Below are 19787 nucleotides of genomic sequence, written 5' to 3'. Positions count from 1 at the left end.
AAGTCTTATTCATTAAGCTGACATATCTTCACACTATCTTTGAAGTTAATGAATGAGTTTTGCCACAGAAAAATTGGTTTTGTAGCAGAGCTGTATCTTCATATATTGCAAGCAAGATAAATAAAACTGAAAGGCAGCTAAATGAATAAACTTAAGATGAAGTTACAAAGTAGTGGAATACATTGTTGGTTACAGCTGACAACAGAGCACGTCTTTGCATCACTGGGGTAAGACAGAGCTACAATTTTTTCTCAGTTTGACTTATGCAACTTCATTTGTTAGGAAATGTAAATCATTAATCTACACTGCTCCAACACCACAACTCACCACATCACCAATACCATGGTTTTTACACTAGAGTGTTTACTGTTGAAAACAGGAGAGCACAGGATATATACTTTCTTGTGTTGGCTTATGCATACACAAGTTTTAACTCATTGGTTTGAGAAATAATGGCTTTCATGAAAGCAAGGCTTAACATCAGAATGATTTTCAATCAAGATACCATTTGCCAGTAATGTTCTTAATATCTGTAATACATATCAACAGCTAAGAGCGCAATAGTTTTATTGCTCATCTTCAACGCACTCAAATTAAATTATATGGTGCTAACTCTGCAATCATTTTAAAATGCTGCAGAAGTAGATGAAAAAGGATTTGGTATCAGCACACGCGCTAGTGTTTCTGATGCAATCGGCAACTTTTGTTATGGCAATACATTTTTCTTTACTGAAACACAATATTGAATGCTGGTTTTATCAAGACTAAAATGTGACAGCAGTGTAATTGTATTGATTCAATGTGCGACTACAAGGAAAGAAGCAGCAATATAGTGTTTGTTGCATTTCCTTCAATCGACACATAAAACAGAATTCTTGATGTGCAAATTGTATTATTAAGTTGTACATCTCAATCTTGTATACATTTAGTCCACAGTTTGCATAAATATACAACTTCATCTAGGCAAGTCAGCCTCTTCAAACAAAAAGCTGGCATCTGATGTCTTCCTCTGGCAATTTGTGTGACTGCACCTTGTTTCTGATAAGATAAAGGGGCAGCATGTCAGTTTACAAACCTTAAAATATTTCATTACATATTAAAAGTTTATAAAGTAACAGTAAACATCACAAAAGATGGATGATGCTGGATTTTTGCTTAGTATGCAAATCCAGCAATTGCATGGCCTAATGGGCTATTGCAAGTATACAAGTTACTTATTAAAAATAAATGGAAATATATATTTGAATAAGAATGGCGATTTGATTTCAAGGTGCTTTCTCTTTCTGAAGACTGAACTTATTTTTGTAGGACTTTCATGTCAACTGCTCTGCTTTTTCATTTTTATCCTTAAAAGAAGGAGTCACATGTTATAGTACACTAAACTGACTGTATGTATTCCAGTGGTAGTGCAAAAAATACCACTGATGAGGATCACTGTTGGCCAATCCAGTATTTTAGTATATGTGCATGTGTATTTGTGTATGTGAGTGTGTGTGTGTGTGTGTGTGTGTGTGTGTGTGTGTGTGTGTGTGTGTGTGTGTGTGTGTGTCGGGATTGAAATGGGAGTGGTTAATGGAAATTTTCTCCCCAGGCCTCTATTGAAAGGGGTTCATTACCCCGTCAGTCTTTCCTGGTAACAAATGCCAATAAAATAAATGAAAATATGGCTTTACAGTCCATGCTAGAAGTGCAGTCTCATTCAAATCTTTTACCTTTCTGAGCAAAAAAGATGGACAAGAAAAACTATTAGTGTTCAACTGGCTTCACCCATCCCATTATCAATAATTATATATATATATTACTTTAATGAGAATAACCTGGATCTTACCACAGAAAAGTTGAGGTGACCCATGCATGAAAAAAAAGCATATAGGAGCTGCCTCTGTCCATTTTTAATACAGGGACAGTCTTTGGGTACATTTTCTGTTTCCCAACTATATAACCTAGTTGTACTTGAATATGGATAGGGATATGCTTTGTTTTAAATGAATGGGGAGTCTATTTCACAGCAGTAGTATCCTCTGCAAGTTATACCTGTTCCTCCAAACTATGCTGTTGATATTGTAGAAGAGGTTTATATCCCTAAACCAAGTATTTTAATGCCATTTGACTTGCTGATGTGCAGTACATTGATCAGTATTGGGTCAGAGGCTGCCTTGTATGCCAAGCATAGGTCACCTCTTAACAGTCTATAGAATACCGAGTATAGTGACAGGTCTGCGACTTGATCCCTGTAGGACATGTTATTTAGGCCTTGTATCCTTTTAGTAAAGTATCTCTGAGTGTTCCAGTTGCTGCATGTGTATGGTCAGATATATACCAAAGGGGTCATTATACTCAATGATTTGACCAATGAGGACTGAGTAAAGGAGTACAATGACATCCTTAGAAATAGGCACAATCCCTTTTGTTTATAAGATGTGCAGTATAGAAGGACTTTCTTAAAAAAATGGACCCATTTTGGTCAAATGGTGGGTCACTGTCCAAATAATTTCCCAAATCCTGAAAAATGTAGTCAACTCTTTTAGGGGCATATTGTCAACATGGTAGTTCCCCTGAGTAGATGACTTCCTAAAGGATACAATAATGCATATTTCTGACATTTCATTTTAATCCATGATTTTGGCATCTATTATTTATTTGGGACAACCCTTCCTGCAGGTTGGCTAAGACATTTGGAGATACAATAACTACTCCTAATTTGCAGTCATCTGCAAACTTAGCCAGATAAAGCCCTTTGGCATTTACTTTTACTTCAGATAAGTAAGCACCAATCAGGAGAGGTCCCAGTACATAATACTGGGTGACTCTACTGGTGACTGGGCTCTTTACTGAGGTAACTTCCAATATTTTGATATCATGAGTCCTATATGTGAGCCATTTAGAAATCCAGCAGGTGGCATAAGGGTTTATTCTCAGTTTTATTTAGCTTTTCTGCTATGCTTGACTGGAGCTAGGCTGTGTGTACCATTTTGCCTTTATCCATTGCTTTGATGACCTTTTCAAAATGGTCCACCAGGTTGAGTAGGCATGACCCTTGATGAATCCAAACTGAGATGGGTCCAGTTTTTAGAGGTTCCATATGTTCTCTAAGACTATTAAAAGTAATTCTATCATACACATTGTTGAACTTTGCAAGTACATATATTTCATTTATTTGTGTGAAGCACAACTAATGCATAAAACAACACTGAAAATGTTCAAAAATAAGAACAATATGGTTTGCATACACACAAGTTATGCATTCCCATTACCCATTAGGTACAAGGTGGTCATCTAAAGAGTGTATACCTACATGAAAGGGTTCCAGGGCATTCATTTCACATATAGCACCCCAATTCTATTGCTTATTTAAATGTTATTTTGAATCTGCACCTCCTCTTAAAACAAATGCAAAAAGAAATGTTGAATCTATTGCAAGGATCAAAAGAAGTCCTTTGGACAGATGATACACTATGAAATACAAAAACAATGTCTCTGCACTCCTTCGTAGAAGTGTAGTCTGTGATGAACAGCAAACTAATATTGACTTACAATTTGTTAAACTTTCCAGGCAGCATTTCACATATTTTTATCTCAGACTGTTTGAAGTAGCTTAACAATTCTATTGAATTCAAGCCCAGCTTCAAAGGAACATCATGTTTAGTATCATGACAATACAGCCTTTTCTTTCATTAGAATTTAATGTTGTAACTGAAGAAGCAATCAACCAATTTGGTCAAATTTTATAATGCATTACACTTAAATACATCTTGAAGATGACACAGTATATCAGACGTAGTTGACATTTTATAGACTCTAAGTAAATATAGGCTAGCACAGCATTTTAAAAATCAACTCAGCTTCAAACTACAAAGCTGGCTAATGTCAATCCATTTTTTCTCTGGTAATCAGTATGCATCAGCATGTTCTCAGATTGAGGTCTTTTAAATTTAACAAGATTCACTGGAGATCAAAATTTACATTTCTTCAGCTGGAGAAACATTCAGTTCTAGTTCTGAAGCATTCAACTACCTTGTGGGAGCAAATCAAATGCATAAACCAATACTCATTGAAATGCTGAAAAGCAACGGTACTATGAGCTGTCCCACACCATGGAATTGGTCACTGTACATTATCTGATGAGCTGCCCCGCACCATGGACTTGGTCACTGTACATTGTCTGATGAGCCATGCCACACCATGGATTTGGTCACTGTACATTATCTGATATGCAAATTCATCAGGATTGGAGAAAATTGGCCATTTAAAGTACAGAAAATAAAACTTCCAGCTACATTGTATACAAAATCAAAGAAGTAAATTACACTGGAATTGCAAAGTAATTCAGACAACTGAATAGTATAACAAAACTTTAATAAGAGTTTAAGCACTTTCGTTCAATAAGAACTTCATGAGAATCTGTCTTTGTTTTACCAGCTGCATGTTTAAAAAAATCCCCAAAAAATGACATAAGCAAACAAAACCAGTGGTTGCACCTCTCTAATTTAATTAAGCAGATAATTATCCAATTAATTAAGTTTGCATATTAAAAAAAAAAACAGAGAAAAACATAAAAAACAAAAAAACTAATTGGTCAAGTACAAATATCCTGATATATATATATATATATATATATATATATATATATATATATATATATATATATATATATATATATATATATATATATATATATATATATATATATATATATATATATATATATGTGTGTGTGTGTGTGTGTGTGTGTATAAAAAATATAAATATATGTGTGTGTGTGTGTGTGTGTGTGTGTGTATGAATATATATAAAACAGTGTAAAGAAAACATTAAAAAAACATTAAAAACTCACTAATAGCAATTGTATCCTATTAGTCTTTAGTGTTTTAAGATATCTTATCATTAAGATGATTTGGAGAGGTGGTATTCAGTATTAGCTGCCAAAATAGCTTTCTTGGTTTAAGTTTGGCCACCTCTCTCCATATTTTATACTTTCTCCAATGAAAATAACAAAAATATCTTATTATGACATCTTTCATAAATTCTTTATTTTAGTTGCCTTTCTGTTTTCCCTGCATGAAATGCAGAACATGCAATGCATGTTGCTAGGTACACCACCAATGTATTGTAATTAAATCTACCATTATTGGTGAGCAACATTGGGTAACAATCAATTATAATATTGGGCCCATTGTAAATAAACCTGCATTGGCTACAAGTGCCACATTTTGTCATGCTATGTATTTTACGTGGGCTCCTAGCCATTTCAAGTTTCTTTAATTTTGTACCTCTTTTTATAAATGACAGTGGGCTAGTCACCTAAATTGCCATTCAAATTATATAGATCAATCATAAATTTCCAATTTTATTAATCACATTCTTTATGGGTCTACTAGCTGTCTCAAAGGACAGAACCATAGCATTTTTATAATCATTTGCTTGACCAATATCAGATTGTTGGGGTAATAGTTCACTATCCGTGATTGGTTTGTATTTCACCTATCTGGAGGATTTAACTTTGTTCACAACCATACTAATCATATCTGTGGGATATCCTCTCATTAAAAACAAACCACTTAAAAACTCCACCTCATCATCAAAAATGTCATCTTCAAATACTAATCTGGACAATGAAACTGCCCCCTTAATGAAATTCCTCTTTTGCCAAGAAGGGTGACAACTGTTATAATGTAAAAATAATTTTTTTGGAAAAGCCCCTTTTCTGTAAATACTGGATTCATATCTACCCCTGCAATTATTCTTTTTGTTATAGTGATGTCCAAAAAATCTATTTTATTAAAATTATCCTCTAACTAAAAACAAGTTCTTGCATCTAGATTACATGCGAATAACATGCTGGTTTATATTATCTAGGTTATAGTTAACCATCAGTAGTGGGCCCATGCAAAACTCAGCTAATCAGACCACTAGCTGCAGAATATTTTCTCAAAAAAAGAAAAAGGCACTTTAAAATGTTTGTTTGCTTTGAAATTTATTATACTAAGTATTTCTTCCCTACACATTCAAAAAAGTAAAAATTAGATTAAAAGTCAAATGCCAAATGATACATAAAACATTTTTGCATAACTAATAATGGCTAAAATTAATTTACCTAAACCCTTAATCCAAGGTAAACACAATGAATTAATCACCTTGTTTCATTTTAATCCCACAGCACTTGGTGAAGTATTATAAATGTTATTAAGATTAAAGTGTATGCTGTTCTTTTTTAAATCAAGGTCACTGTACACTTTCCTGGTATACAGTTCATTTATGTGCTAGTGCTTCTGACAACACTTGTGAATCAGGGAATTTTTAATCAGCAAAATGCTGTATATTGTTTCCCTACAATAAACTATGTTTGTGAAATCAATTTAACATTTTTACCAGGGTTAAATAATACAAGTGATTTCCCTGTGGTCATTTTAAAATGCTGCAAAGGCAGGCTGAATGATTCAGGCATCTTCTTGCACAACCAACAGCACATGTTAAAGCAGAATAATTATTATTATGATAAGTACAGTATGTTCTCTCATACTTGTTTAAAAAGGTTAGCAAATGTAGTCTAAAAAGATATAAGCTCAAAAAATATTTCTAGCGCTTATGTAATGCTCAGCAGTGCTTGTTTTTCTTTGAAGGAAATACACATTTTTAGATTTCTGCTAGGATGTCTTGACTGTGCTTGTGAAACAATACATTTTTAACAGAACTAAATGTGGTATGTTAAAATAACTGAAATACCATCCTTGTAGAAAATGAACTCAGGAAGTAAAAATAAAAATCCAGTAACTTATTAGTATTAAGCACTTTCATCTCCTGTAGAACCTTCATCAGAATACAACTTCCTACTAAAAATGAAGCATTTAAATATTTCAATTAGTGACATTTATATGTTTTTTACTTGGTGTGGTGTTCCTTGGTGTTTGTAAATGTGGTATGATGTTGCACCACCATAATTTTTTTAATGTTTCAGTATCATCCCAGTGTAAGCCAACATTCAACAGCAGGAAATACATGCTGAGATTTGGGTTTTCACCATAAGAAAAAAATGCATTTAAGTAATAAGTATATTTATACATGTTTCTCTTACTTTTTATTGAGTTTCTAGTTCCCAGACTTAAAGGCTCACATGTACATGCCCTTATCAGAAACAAACATAAAAGCATAGCTCAGTCTCCTACCCAACACACAAAACTGATAGAAGGCATACACAAAATCTTTCTGTTTTGTTTCATTTAAAGGAATTCCATATGTCATACAAACCATTTTTGTCAAATCCAGTAAAACATTCCATACAAGTTAATAACTAAAAATGTTCTTATATGTGGAGGTGGCCAAATGTAATGACCATTCATTTTGGTACCACTAGCATATTTAAGTCATTGCATTTTGAATGATACTTCATTTGCATGTGTGTGTAAATGTCAGACTGTATCCAGATCCCCTTCTATACTGCTGGTGTCTGGATGTTACAAAGAAGGCAGGTAAGATCAATATTAAGTGGACATATGTCAAGAACAGCACTTTTGGCTACAGCAGAGGGTACCCAGTGATCTGCGTAGTGTTTGCCCCTCTGACATTTTTTATTTTATTTTACATTTGTTAACAGGGAAAGTCCAACTTGCAATGAGCCAATTTTCAGCGGATGCCTGGGGAGAAATGCCCCAGATGTATGTCTTTGTAATGTGGGAGGAAACCGGAGTGCCCGGAGGAAACCCACATGAATGAAGGGAGGACATGCAGACTCCACACAGAAGGCACCCCAGCTGAGAATTGAACCAGAGAACCTCTTGCTGTGAGGTGACAGTGCTACCGCTGCACCACTGCACCATCCAAAGGCCAAATAAACATGGAGGTGAAGCAGTTGATATAGACCTTAAAATTCAGAAAACAATATATTGGATGAATTAACTGGAATTTAAATGTTGGATTTTTTTCCTAGATGTCACATGCAACAGAAAAAAATAATGTTATGGAATAGCCTTAGCTACTACAATTCATGGTTATCTTTCATGGCTTAGAGAAGCAGAAAAAAAGACCACATAAACATGTAGGTGAAGCAGTTTCTTTTAACTAAAGAACTGAATTTACTCAATAAAGTAAACAATTTTTCATAATGTGCTATTCCATAAAGTATCACACTATTCTATATGAAACCAGATGACATAACTTGGTTCTTAATAAATACTGCCAAACATGATCTTGTGGAAACGCTCCAAAAATTGTTAAACTTAAGCTTAACCATGGGGTATCTTTCTGAAGTATGAAGAATTACTGTCATGATGTCTCTTAATGAAGATTACCTCAACATTTATGAAAGCCCCTATGCCAGTATAGCACACTAGGATATAACTATTCCAACCGATGGCTATTTTACATGCAAATTCTAGTGGGATTGTTTAAGTTGCATTATGTTTAACTGCGACTGTTCTTATGTAAATATATCTACTAGGAAGTTAGACAAGTACAATTCTGAATATATTTATGCTTCTTTCACAAATAATTAGAATACAGTGGCAAAGCATCTGATGGACAATTATTCTTATGTTAGAAAAGGTATTACCAGATTTAAGAGGTGGTAACTATGAAAATAAAACTGAAACCTTTGCAATTGAGGCTGGATGCTGACAGTCACTCAGTAGAGAGCATAGATATCAAATGTGTTTGGCAAATTGTAGATTAAGAACCAGTTTTGTGCATAAATAATGTTGACATGTTATATTGTTTTATAGGATTATAAGTTATTTTGAATAACTTTTAACTATCTGTTGGTGTGCCTGGTAGACTTTAAACATGACTGTGATGTTTTTTGAGTCTGAATGTATTTAAAAACTACTTTCATTATTGTACTTGAAGGAAATATGTGGCTATATATGGATCAAACTGCTATATAAATTCCTATTTCTTCACTGGCTTTGAGTTGGATGCTTTTTTGTTTTAGTTCAGTTAAGTTTAATATCTGTCAGGTGGTTTGATTTTCTGATTTTTTTTCATTGTTTTACATTCAAATTGTCGTTGCATCAGTTTAACTTTGTAAAGCTAAAGGGCACAGTTTCATATCTATGTCCAAAAGGTAGTGTTTGTCATTGGTATTTATTATGTTTCACTGTCTCAGCCTTTCACATTTTTATTAAACAATTTAAGCTTTCACTTGGACTTTTGACTATATGCTTCTTGACATGTTTTGTTCAAAATATAAACAAACTGATGCCTCATGACCATATGATCAGTGAAAACAGTTAAAATGTAAAGGATATAAGAGATTATCACTTACCAACAACAGGTTCTTCTGGGTGAAAGCTGAAAGGATTGTGCATAAACTTGCCCACAACAGTTCGTTCATCACTCCCCAGGGTATTATTCACTCTCAGGGTATAGTTCCCATTGTTGGCACTTGTGGGCTTGTTTAACATGAGACAGCCATGCAGCTCTGTGGAATTGCTTGCTTCTTCTATTACTTTGGTATAGATATAGTCATTCTCCACCAGGCGGGAGTTGTTGAAGTGCCAGCTAATTAGTGGACGTGGGTTCCCATCCAGTGAGAAAGGGATACACCAATGGTGTTGAGGGACGGCATTCTGAAGGTAAAGAATCACAGCTGGAACTGGAACAACACATATAATTAATCATAACAAGGCTTTTTTTACATATGCTGCAATTATTTAATGCAGGCTACATAGACATAATATGCATATAGCACCCAGGTAGCCAAGAAACACAGGGACATCAATATGACAAATTCAGAAAAGATCTTGCACTGAAGAATTAATGAATCAGGACTTGCTTCCTGCTTAGTGATATTAACCTGCATATGTTACAGTAGAATAAATAAACATTTAATTAAAGATATGAGCTCCAGAAACTCTTGAAGTTGCTCATTCAAGTATTTAGTTTCAAACACATTAAAAAATGCAGGAATGGTGTCACTTTTGTAAATAAAGTGCATGGACTCTGATTTTGTGAATTCCCATTCAGTTTCACCACTATAGTCTACAATAAACATAGAAGCTGTAAAGTATAAATTAGATTACTGCTTTAAAATCCAGTGATCATAAGGGCAACCTACATATAGGTTTTCATGTGAATCTTCCTGTGTCTGCTACAGAAGAAAAATAACCCAGATTTTTATATAACCATTCTGCTGGTAAGCAAAAATTTGTCTATGTAGCAGGTGACATGAACTCAAAAAAATATCTGGAATGCTTGCAAGGTCAGTCAAGGGGTCAGAGACTAGTATTGAATGCTAGTACTCTTTATGAAGATCAGAGTGAAGTCTCAGTAAATTACACCAATTGAAAATGAAAGCATGATATTTTGGTGAGCTATGATACATGGAAAGACATGGCAGAATGGAGAGGATGAATGTGCAGGAACATGCACAGGAGCACAGGATGTCTCTATGCTCCTTTCATGCTGGATTCTACAAGCACCAAAGAGGAGAAATAATATTGTCAACTATATGTAGTAAAGCAACTATGACCATCAACACTATGGATTTGTTCACTCTTTCTGAGTCTTAGAATGTAAGCAGAGACTAATAACATTAACTAGATATAGAGAAGATGAACCTATGAATATAATGTTCAGCTCTCTAAAGACAAATAAAGAGACAAGGAAACTTTCTGATATGAGTATTTCATGGTAGAGTGCTAGTCTGTCGTAAAAACAAAACATTTTCTTTATCTCTTCATATTTACACTTCTTTGTGATTTTACCCATAACCTTAAACTTCTAAACACCATTATGTCAGCTTAATGCATTTATTAAATCTTGGTTAAAACTGTGATGTCCAGATAACATTCCACTGAACTGCCACCAAATAATATGGCATCCCCTACTATCCTGGGTCAGTAACTAAGGAGCTTCAATACTGACTTAAACAGGTCACTTAAACAGGAGTAATATTTCACAAATGTCCCCTAAGAACACAACAGGAACATGCTCTACAGCTTGGGACTGGACTGTATACTCCTGTCCACCCATAATGTAACTCCTTATTACACACTTCAGAGCAATGTGTCCCCGTTTAAGACCTCTGATACACTCACACTTAAATAAATTAAATCTCACACATCCAAACACTTCTGGGAAAGCTTAACACAGATTTCCAGCTATGTCTCTTCCCAAAAATAATAACGTAACTGACTGCCACCAATCAGAGTCTTCATGCCCTTTTAAAGGGGTGTCCAAGTATGACGATTAGATATTAGAACACAGAAGTAGCAAATGACCTAAAGCAGCCAGGATTTTGGAGTGGCCCTGGGAATTATCAAAACAAGTATAGCACTCTCAAATCACTAAAGAAAATACTGATTGATCAGCCACAATGTAAGTTAATAAAAATATCTAATATTTAGCAAAAGGATTAAAAATATAAATCAGTAATTTCCAATAAGCAAGCAGAACTCAATCACCAGGAAAATGAAACCAATACTGTAGGATAGAAATCGAACATTCAGAAAAAACTCTAACTGATTTAGCTGATTAGTTATAATTTCCTATCTGATTAAAGGATGCTGTCACTGATCTGAACTACATTACAACAACAGAGCAAATGCAGGATTACAGTTCTTGGTGAGTTATTTTGTGTAGCCACTGCACAGTACATCTGTGAGCAACTCACAATTGGCTGTTAACTGACAACTGACTGTTAACGGTCTTCAGCAGGCTCTTTTATATACTAGCCTGTCACAACTGTTCCAGTTTTAATTTTCAATTCATATTTTGAAAATCAACCAACAGCTGTTTACTAAAGTTCTTTCCTGTCTTTCAGTTTCTGACAGTAACACATAGCAACTGTCAACATTCCAATGACATAATCTGCAGATCAGCTGAATCTAATACAATTTGCTTTTAGAATCTTTCTTCACAAACATGCAGTTAGAAATGTAAAATGACACTGTTCAAGCCTTTAAAGCATTCTGTACAAACAGATAATAAATTAACATGTAAGAACCTATTTACAATATCATAGATAGTCATGCTGGCATATAATGCACACGTTAATCTGAAATTATGTACAAAAAGTCAGCCAGCCATGCTAGCACAGATAGTGTCTAATTTCTTCACACAAACACTGCTCTCTAAACAAGTTTCAAGAAGGATTTATTAATGTATTTTCATTCTCGTAACTGGGAATGCTTAACTTTCAAATCCCGATTTTCAGTACAGCTCCAGGGAGAAAAGCTACAGAAACATTAAAATGCATGGAAGTCATTACATAGCAAGAACATCTCTGAGATGAGACAGCAGAGTATAATATACAGCTGTGTGAAATGAGAGAGAAATATGCAGTAAACATCAATTTGATTCAGCATTGATTTTAAATATTATTTGAAAATGTAGAAATGAGATTTGTGCATTTTTCTGAGATGATAGTAACCAAACAGAAATTGCCCTAATATATAACTATGGTCAGTGATTGAAATAAAAAAAAAGTCTGCAAACTAAATCACTGTATGATACTCAGCAAATTTTCAGAAATTTGAGACTACAAACATGCCCTAAAAGTGTTGTGCTTATGCTACAGATTTATACAGGGATAGGCAAATACATTTTCATAGAGAATAGTGTATAAAAACAAAACATATAAGCTTCTCAAGTATACAAAGTTCTAAGATGGAGCTATTAGTGTATAAACACTGCAAATTAAATAGGCATAGCTTAAACGAGATTATAACAGATGAGTAAATTGATACCAACACAAGAAAGGTACCTGGAACATGGTTTTCTGTAACAATGGCAAGATATAAATAAAAACAATGAGATAGAAATTACTTGCCTCTTTAGAGCTTAACCAGCATTTGGTTGTTTTGGATAACATTATATATATGTTTCGTGAAGTTTAATATCAGTGATACGACAGATACATTTTTATAGAATTACTTCCTCAATTAATGACTTGTACTAGGGAGCATAGGCAAGACATTGTTTTGATGGAAAGGGGGAATTAGAACTGCCTGAGTACACTTCTGATGTAGAACAACTTCAGTTAGGACAATAAAAATGAATTTCTGAATCTTCCTTCAGAAAAGCATACATACTATCGATCCTAGTAGGCTTAAGCTGTACTCCCATAATGTTAACTTATAACTACAGTGAATGTGATTTGTTTTCAGTATTGGTAATTGTATTATGAGCTAAAAAGATTGTAGAGTCATAAGTGTATTAGACGAGTTTGCTCTTTAAAGTGATTGACAATGTCATTTACAAACATAATAAAAAGGAGGGCTCCTAGTGCTAATCTCTGAGGGACTACAAAGTAACAGGTAAATAATGTGAGAAGGCATTAATCTATATGACTATTAAGTGCCTTTCTTCCAGATAGCATTTGAACCATTTATAACTTCTGAGAGAAAGTCCATAGCCATCTAGGAAGATAAGAAGTATTGTGTGTTTAGCATAAAGAATGTTTTGAGAACCCAAAGAAGAATGTTTCAACAATGCTGCCTTGATCTACGTGATCAAGAATGTACTGTACATCATCCAACAGGGCACTGACAGTACCATAGTAAGGCATGACATCATGCTAGGGATTGAAGCAAAGGTTTTATTTGTTTGGATGTTGAAGTAATTGTGTATTAATTTGTTGTACTAGAAATTTATTACAACAGAAAAGAGACCTGTAGCACAAAACATGTTTAACTCAGATGATATTTCTCCATTATATTAGTGTAAAATAAGTACCTTTTCACAGATAATAGGAATAAAACACACTGCCCACCTGGTGAGTGGCAGTAAGAATCCCAGTCATAAGTGCACTTGGGAACCAACCAACATAGCTTAAAAGGAAAGCACAGCTGTGTAAGTTTTATTTAACTGTAACAGATGTCCAAATTTCATGCTGCATCACCAGCATATGAGTTCTGTGCCTGCACAAACCCAAAAAGGCAGCTTTCCAGTGTTCAGAATCCCATTTTCTGACTCTGTCATAGGGGATTGGCTAAGCCCCTCCCATCAGTGGAAGCCTAACTCCTATAAGAGAAAAATCAGTTATTCAGACTTTTAGTGCTAGGTAGGAGGAAACAGGACTTGCAGCCTAAAACACAAACACAAATAACCAAAGCCAAACTACAATGCAACGAGGTTGGATGCCATCGAAGTATATACAAAATAAGGGAGATGATGGGTGGTTGTTGCCAAAGAGTCAGTATGAAATTTAAATATCTACTGTTACGGGTAAGTAGGACATATACAACTGTACTATATTCTTCATTCACACTGCATCAGTGTCATATGGGTAGATTCTCAAAGCTTGTCCTACCTGGTAAGAGGAAGGATAAATATACAGGTGCACCTGGACTATTGTCCTCACAAAGCCTGCTCTGTAATTTGAGAAAGAATGCAGTTTGTAGTGGTTTTAAAGGTATGAACAGAGGACCAGGTTTCCATCTCTTAGAATCTTTCTAGAGTTTACTCCTATCCAATATACTATCAAAGATGAAAAGACTCTGTTAGAATGTGCGTTAACCATGCATGGAATAGATTTACTATGGTGAGAGCAATGAAAACAATAATAGAGGACAGCTAATGAGCAATCACTTGTTTAGAGACTGGTTGACCCTTCCTATCCCCAGAATAGGAATTAAACAACTGTTCAGCTTTCCTGAAAGGCTTAGTTCTGTGTACATCCAAGGTATGTAGACTCTTCTCTCTCCTGTTTTTAGGTTCTGAAACGAAAACTGGCAGATTGCTGGCTTGATTCAGGGTAAATGCAGAAACAACCTTTGGTTTGAAAGAAGGGTTATTTCATAAAACAATCCTGTCCTTGTGAAAACTGAGAGAAGGCTGCCCCACCACAAGAGTTTGCAGCTCAAAGAATCACCTTGCAGATGTCAAAGCAATAAGCAAAACAGTTTTTCAACTGATGAACATCAAATATGCCTGAAAGGCAGGTTCAAAAGGAGATACGGTCAATTTTTCAAGAACAAAGTTGAGATTCCAAGGAGGAAGAATTTGCTTCCAAGGGGATCTCAAGTGCAGCACTCCTTTCATAAACTGTTTGCACACAAAAAGCGATGAAAGCGTGGGATCCATGGGCAGACAAACTGAGCTGGCCACAAGATCCACTTTGATGGAGGCATAAGACAGGCCATCGATGAGTAGTTCACACAAATATTTCAAAATTGTTGGAGAAGACACCATGTCAGACTCTGTGTTACTGGTTAGGCACCACCTAGAAAACGTCTTCCATTCCATAAGACTTTCTAGATGAAGGTTTGCTTGCCTCCTTCAGTACCTGCTGCACTTCATCATAGAACCAGTACCAAGGTATCAAGACAAAATCATCCAGGCTGTCAGCAGCAATTGCTGTAAGTTGCACTGACACTCCGAACAGATCCAGAATGTGAGGAAGCATGTGGTAATTGCCCTTGGACAATTCCATTAACAGAGAGATCCAACTATGCCTTAGCCAAAAGGGGTGTCACCAGTACTATCTTTGGAACTTCTTTCTAAATCTTCAGAAGTACCTTGGGTATCAGTGGAAAGGGTCAAAATGTATCAAGGAGCATTCTTGTCTGAGGGAATGAGAATGCTTCTGTCCTCTAAGCATGGCTGTGAGAATAGAATTTTACCAACTGTCTGTTTTAAAAGGAGGTGAACAGAACTATTTGAAGTGTAGTGTTCCCCACATCTGGACCAAATCAAGGCAGACCTCTGCCCTGAGTTTCCACTTGTGTGGGTCTGTCTGAGATTTGCTTAGTCTGTCTGTCTGCCATTACATTTTGCTCTAACAGGATGTATGAGGACTGAAGCATGAGTGAATCCTGTAAAGCTAGCTCCCAGGCTGCCATTGCCAACCAGCAAGGACAGTATGACTTTGTACCACCTTATTTGTTTAGATACTACATGGAATTGTCTGCAACCAATAAAAGGGGACCTGGAGACCTTAAGTGTTAAAAAAACTTTTAAGGTCTGATGAAACTCTAGCATTTCTTTGATGTTTATATGCTTAGAAACATCTGAAGGAAACCATTTGCCTTCCACTTGAACTTCTCTCTACACTATTCCCTATGTAAAATCTGATGAGCCTATCTGCACTCACTGAACTGGGGTCTGCAGGGACAAGGGTAATACTAGATAGAGAGGTATCTGATCCTTCTAACACTATATGTCTCATTTCACAAAATCCAGTGCTTGGACCTGGAACTCAAAGAGAAGCAGGTGCTGGATTTTTCTCATGTTGAGTCTGGCCAGTAGTGTCATGAGGATAATTGATACCATGAGGTCTAGAATTTTGAGAATCTCTTTTCTGGAGGCAGATTTTTGGAGAAAAAAAAATCCCTGAAAATGTTCTGAATAGTCAGGACTTTGTCTTCTGGTAGAAAGGCCATACTTTTTTCTATGTCTGTTTCTTTGTGAGGATGTGATACATGACATTTGTATGTTCACCTTGAAATATGGAGCAACTGAAATATGATGATAAGCATCCTTCACCATGATATAGTGATCCAGCAGAAGGGGTAAGACGATCTGCAGGGTGAGCATTTTGAATCTGGGTATGTTCAAAGAGGTATTTAGGAACAACAAATCTAACACTGGTCTCCACAATAGTTCCTTTTTGGGTATCAAAAAGATTATGGTAAAAATTTGTTTTCCTTTTCTTTTTTTGTGGTGCAGGAACTGGTTGTTTAACCCCTGCTCACAACTTGTTTAGGAGTAACAGAGAAAACAGACTTGTCTGGTCTGAAATGTTAGGGTGGTATTTCCCAGAAGGTAGGAAAATGTTATGGCCACTTAGAATAATATCCTCAATTAATTATTCTTGGCACCCACTTTTCTGAAACTAATTTTGGCCAGGCTGCTGGGTTGGGCTAAAGCCTGGAGGAAAGGGGAAAGGAGAAGGTGAAGGGAAGAAGATACAGGATGAAAGGGCTGGATACCCAGTCTTGGCATAGTCATTCTTTAGCAGAAGAATGGTATTTTCTTCTGAAAGGAGCCCCCTTTTATTTGGTTTGAAAGCATTATCTTCACAATATTTCCTCTTGTTACATTGACTGTTGTTGGGCTAGGATTATTGTGTGTTCTGCCCTTTGAAGTTGGATGCCTTGTTATGGGAGAGCCTTGGAATGTGAAACATTTTAGATACCCCATGCATCAATTTAACTCTATCATCTCATTGGGGTCTATATCACATAGTCAGACTTTAGTAACTTCGAACACGGAATTTTCAAACCATCCTGTTTGAAGTTAAAAAACTTCGACTATGGATAAAAAACAAAAAAAAGAAAAAATAAACTGTTGTAAGCAGGGGACAAACCCCCCGTGAACCCCCACACACACCCTCCACTACTTAAATATACCAACTCCGAGACTGAACCACATTGAACAAAATGGAAACCACCCCTTACAGAGATTTCCATTGAAACACTCGAACTTCTGCAAATTTGAACCTATGGTCTCAACCATATGAGGTTTGAACTTGCAGGAGTTTGACTATCTGATAAGAACCCATCTCATTGTATGAGATTCTGGCTAGTAGAGGACCAACCACAGATTCAGAAAGGAGCATTCAAAATCTAATTTTTTAAATGCTCAGAAAAATTCTGGTTATGTAATCAAGAATAACTTCTCAATACAAGAGGAGCAGCTGCATTTCCAGAGGTAGTATCCACATCTTCCTAGACAATCCTCAAGTGTGATTTGAAACCCGAGTCACAATAGATGCAAGGTCATTCATATAGCACTTCTGTTTAGCAGGCAAAGATATAGCAAAGTCATTTAAACTGTAATAACATTGTAAAATAAATGTCTACATAAATCCCTGATAATTTAAATTTCTGAAGAATAAATTACTAGACTTAGACAATTTTTCCCTCAAGATTTCAACAACTTGCTAATTTTATCCACCTGTGTAGAGTTAGAAGAAGCCAAGGTCCTCTTGTTAGAGTTGGCAGCTAGAGAAGTCATAGCTGAGTCAGTTGACAAAGTAGCAAATAAAGCTGCATAATCGCAGTACATCTTGCACTTCCTCATAGGCTTTTTAGGAACTAGTTCAATGGGTTTTACATGCAGCTGTGCAGATACCTTCTAAGGCAGGTAAAAGAAGAGGAACAGCCAAAACATTTGGAATCTCATCCTCAAAAACATTGTAAACTCTGCCAGTCATTAACTTAGCTCCAGATTGCTGCCAGTTAGATACATCCCTAAACTTAGCATCTGTGGAAAGGTGAAAACTTGCTTGGGATTTGAACCTGTTCACCTTCCAAAGAATCACATTGGATGGTCTCAGAATGTTCACTGCTGTCTGCAGCAAAGTCACCATCAAAATCTGTGGTACTGATCTCTAGAGAAGGAATCCCCTAGTCATTCTGAGTAGGAGCATATTATTTGAGATTAGCTAACTGTAAAAGGAAACAACATCAGCCCTATACATGGTAATAACCTGATTATCTGTTGTGTGGTGAAGTGTCTGCTTCTGATAACTGTGAACTACCCTGCAGGACAACATATCTGGGAACAAAGTATTATGTCTGGCAAGGTTTGTCTTACCCCTAATCTCTCCTGCTCCTAAAGGGTTTTGTTTTCCTGTACCTGAACCAGGCATTGAAACAGCCTCAGAGGATGAACCCCCCCCCCCCCCGTATCATAAAAAGCTGCAGGCTCACACCACAGAGTGACAGGGAAAAAGTTAAGTGGTCTGTGGACCATCTTCAGGCAGCAACAGATTCATAAACCATAGGCTGAAGCATGTTTTTGTTATTTTTTTCTTTTAGGTGCAGCTGGGTTTGATTGGGGCAGCCGTATCAGGATCCATTAAGTAAGGGGAAAAAACACCAGCCAGAATAATGCACTGTCACTATTAAGACCTGACCAATGGGCAGCAATAGTAGAAAATATAAACTATGTTTCCACTCAGCAAATAAGGCTAAACTGTAAAAAATGTAGCAGACACAGTTTAAATTGTGCTAAGCCTCCTTCTACAATCTGTGCAGTGTAGTAAACAGCAGACACAGTCACAATACCAAGTAAAATTCATTTATCCAAATTGTGATAAAAAATCAAATGTACATCCTTTTAAAACATCATAAATAAGCAAACTAAGTTTTATTACTTAAATAAAATTACTTGAAAATGTTGAGTAGATTTCCTATTATTACTTGTCACAAAACAAACCAAAATATAAAAAAAATATTTAGAAATATTTAGAAAAAAAATGATTTTTGTTGTTTATTTGTTTTTTTTTTTTTTTAGCTAAGCATTATTGAAGACATATTTCTGAAACTACAGGAATTTTGCAACACAAATGTTTGGAGATCAATTTTTATCCTTAGTGTCAGCACACATTCCAAAGTTGTGGTATAGTTTGTGGATGTTTGTTTTATTTTCCTTTTTTTTTTTTTGCTGGTAATCACAAAATGCTTTCACCTTCTAGCTTCATCAGATCTACACTTAAAAACTAGAAAACTATTAAAGATAATTGTTAATAAAATCAAATAAAGACATGATAGAAATAAGCAGACTTTCTATAAGATGATGACAGTTAATGATCCATAGGCCCTGGTGTGTATGCCGTTTAAGCTTGATGGTTCTACAAACTACAGCTAGGCAAATGTTTTTTTTGCTGGGTTGATTAGAGGGATTCAGAATACCATTTACAGGATTTTACATTGTTTAGTTTTAAAGATTAAGAAAAGTATAAACAGAATAATATCTAGGGTACAATAATTAAATCAATAAAAGCATGGTGTGGCAGTCGATCTGGGCAGCAGACATGCCATTAAACCAAACCAGTCTTTACAGAGTTTATACATTACAAGGAAAAAAGCAAGCTTAGAAAAATGAAAAAGCTTGGTGGAAGAATG

The 19787-nt window shown here is 35.5% G+C and overlaps 1 protein-coding gene across 1 annotated transcript in view; it reads right to left on the bottom strand.

Annotated features, from left to right (window-relative positions):
• The window catches only part of NTRK1 (neurotrophic receptor tyrosine kinase 1), a 921476-nt gene that overhangs the window by 454636 nt on the left and 447053 nt on the right, over window positions 1–19787 (bottom strand). Inside the window, exon 8 of the mRNA XM_044079803.1 lies at window positions 9257–9586. Coding sequence (XP_043935738.1) covers window positions 9257–9586 — 330 coding nt within the window. The remainder of the gene's footprint in view (window positions 1–9256; window positions 9587–19787) is intronic.

Source organism: Protopterus annectens, chromosome 8.part0 (assembly GCF_019279795.1).
Source record: "Protopterus annectens isolate FY-2018-M chromosome 8.part0, PAN1.0, whole genome shotgun sequence".
Classification (NCBI taxonomy): domain Eukaryota; kingdom Metazoa; phylum Chordata; order Ceratodontiformes; family Protopteridae; genus Protopterus; species Protopterus annectens.
Note: the sequence above shows the minus strand (reverse complement) of the source record. Positions and strands in the feature narration are given on the sequence as shown.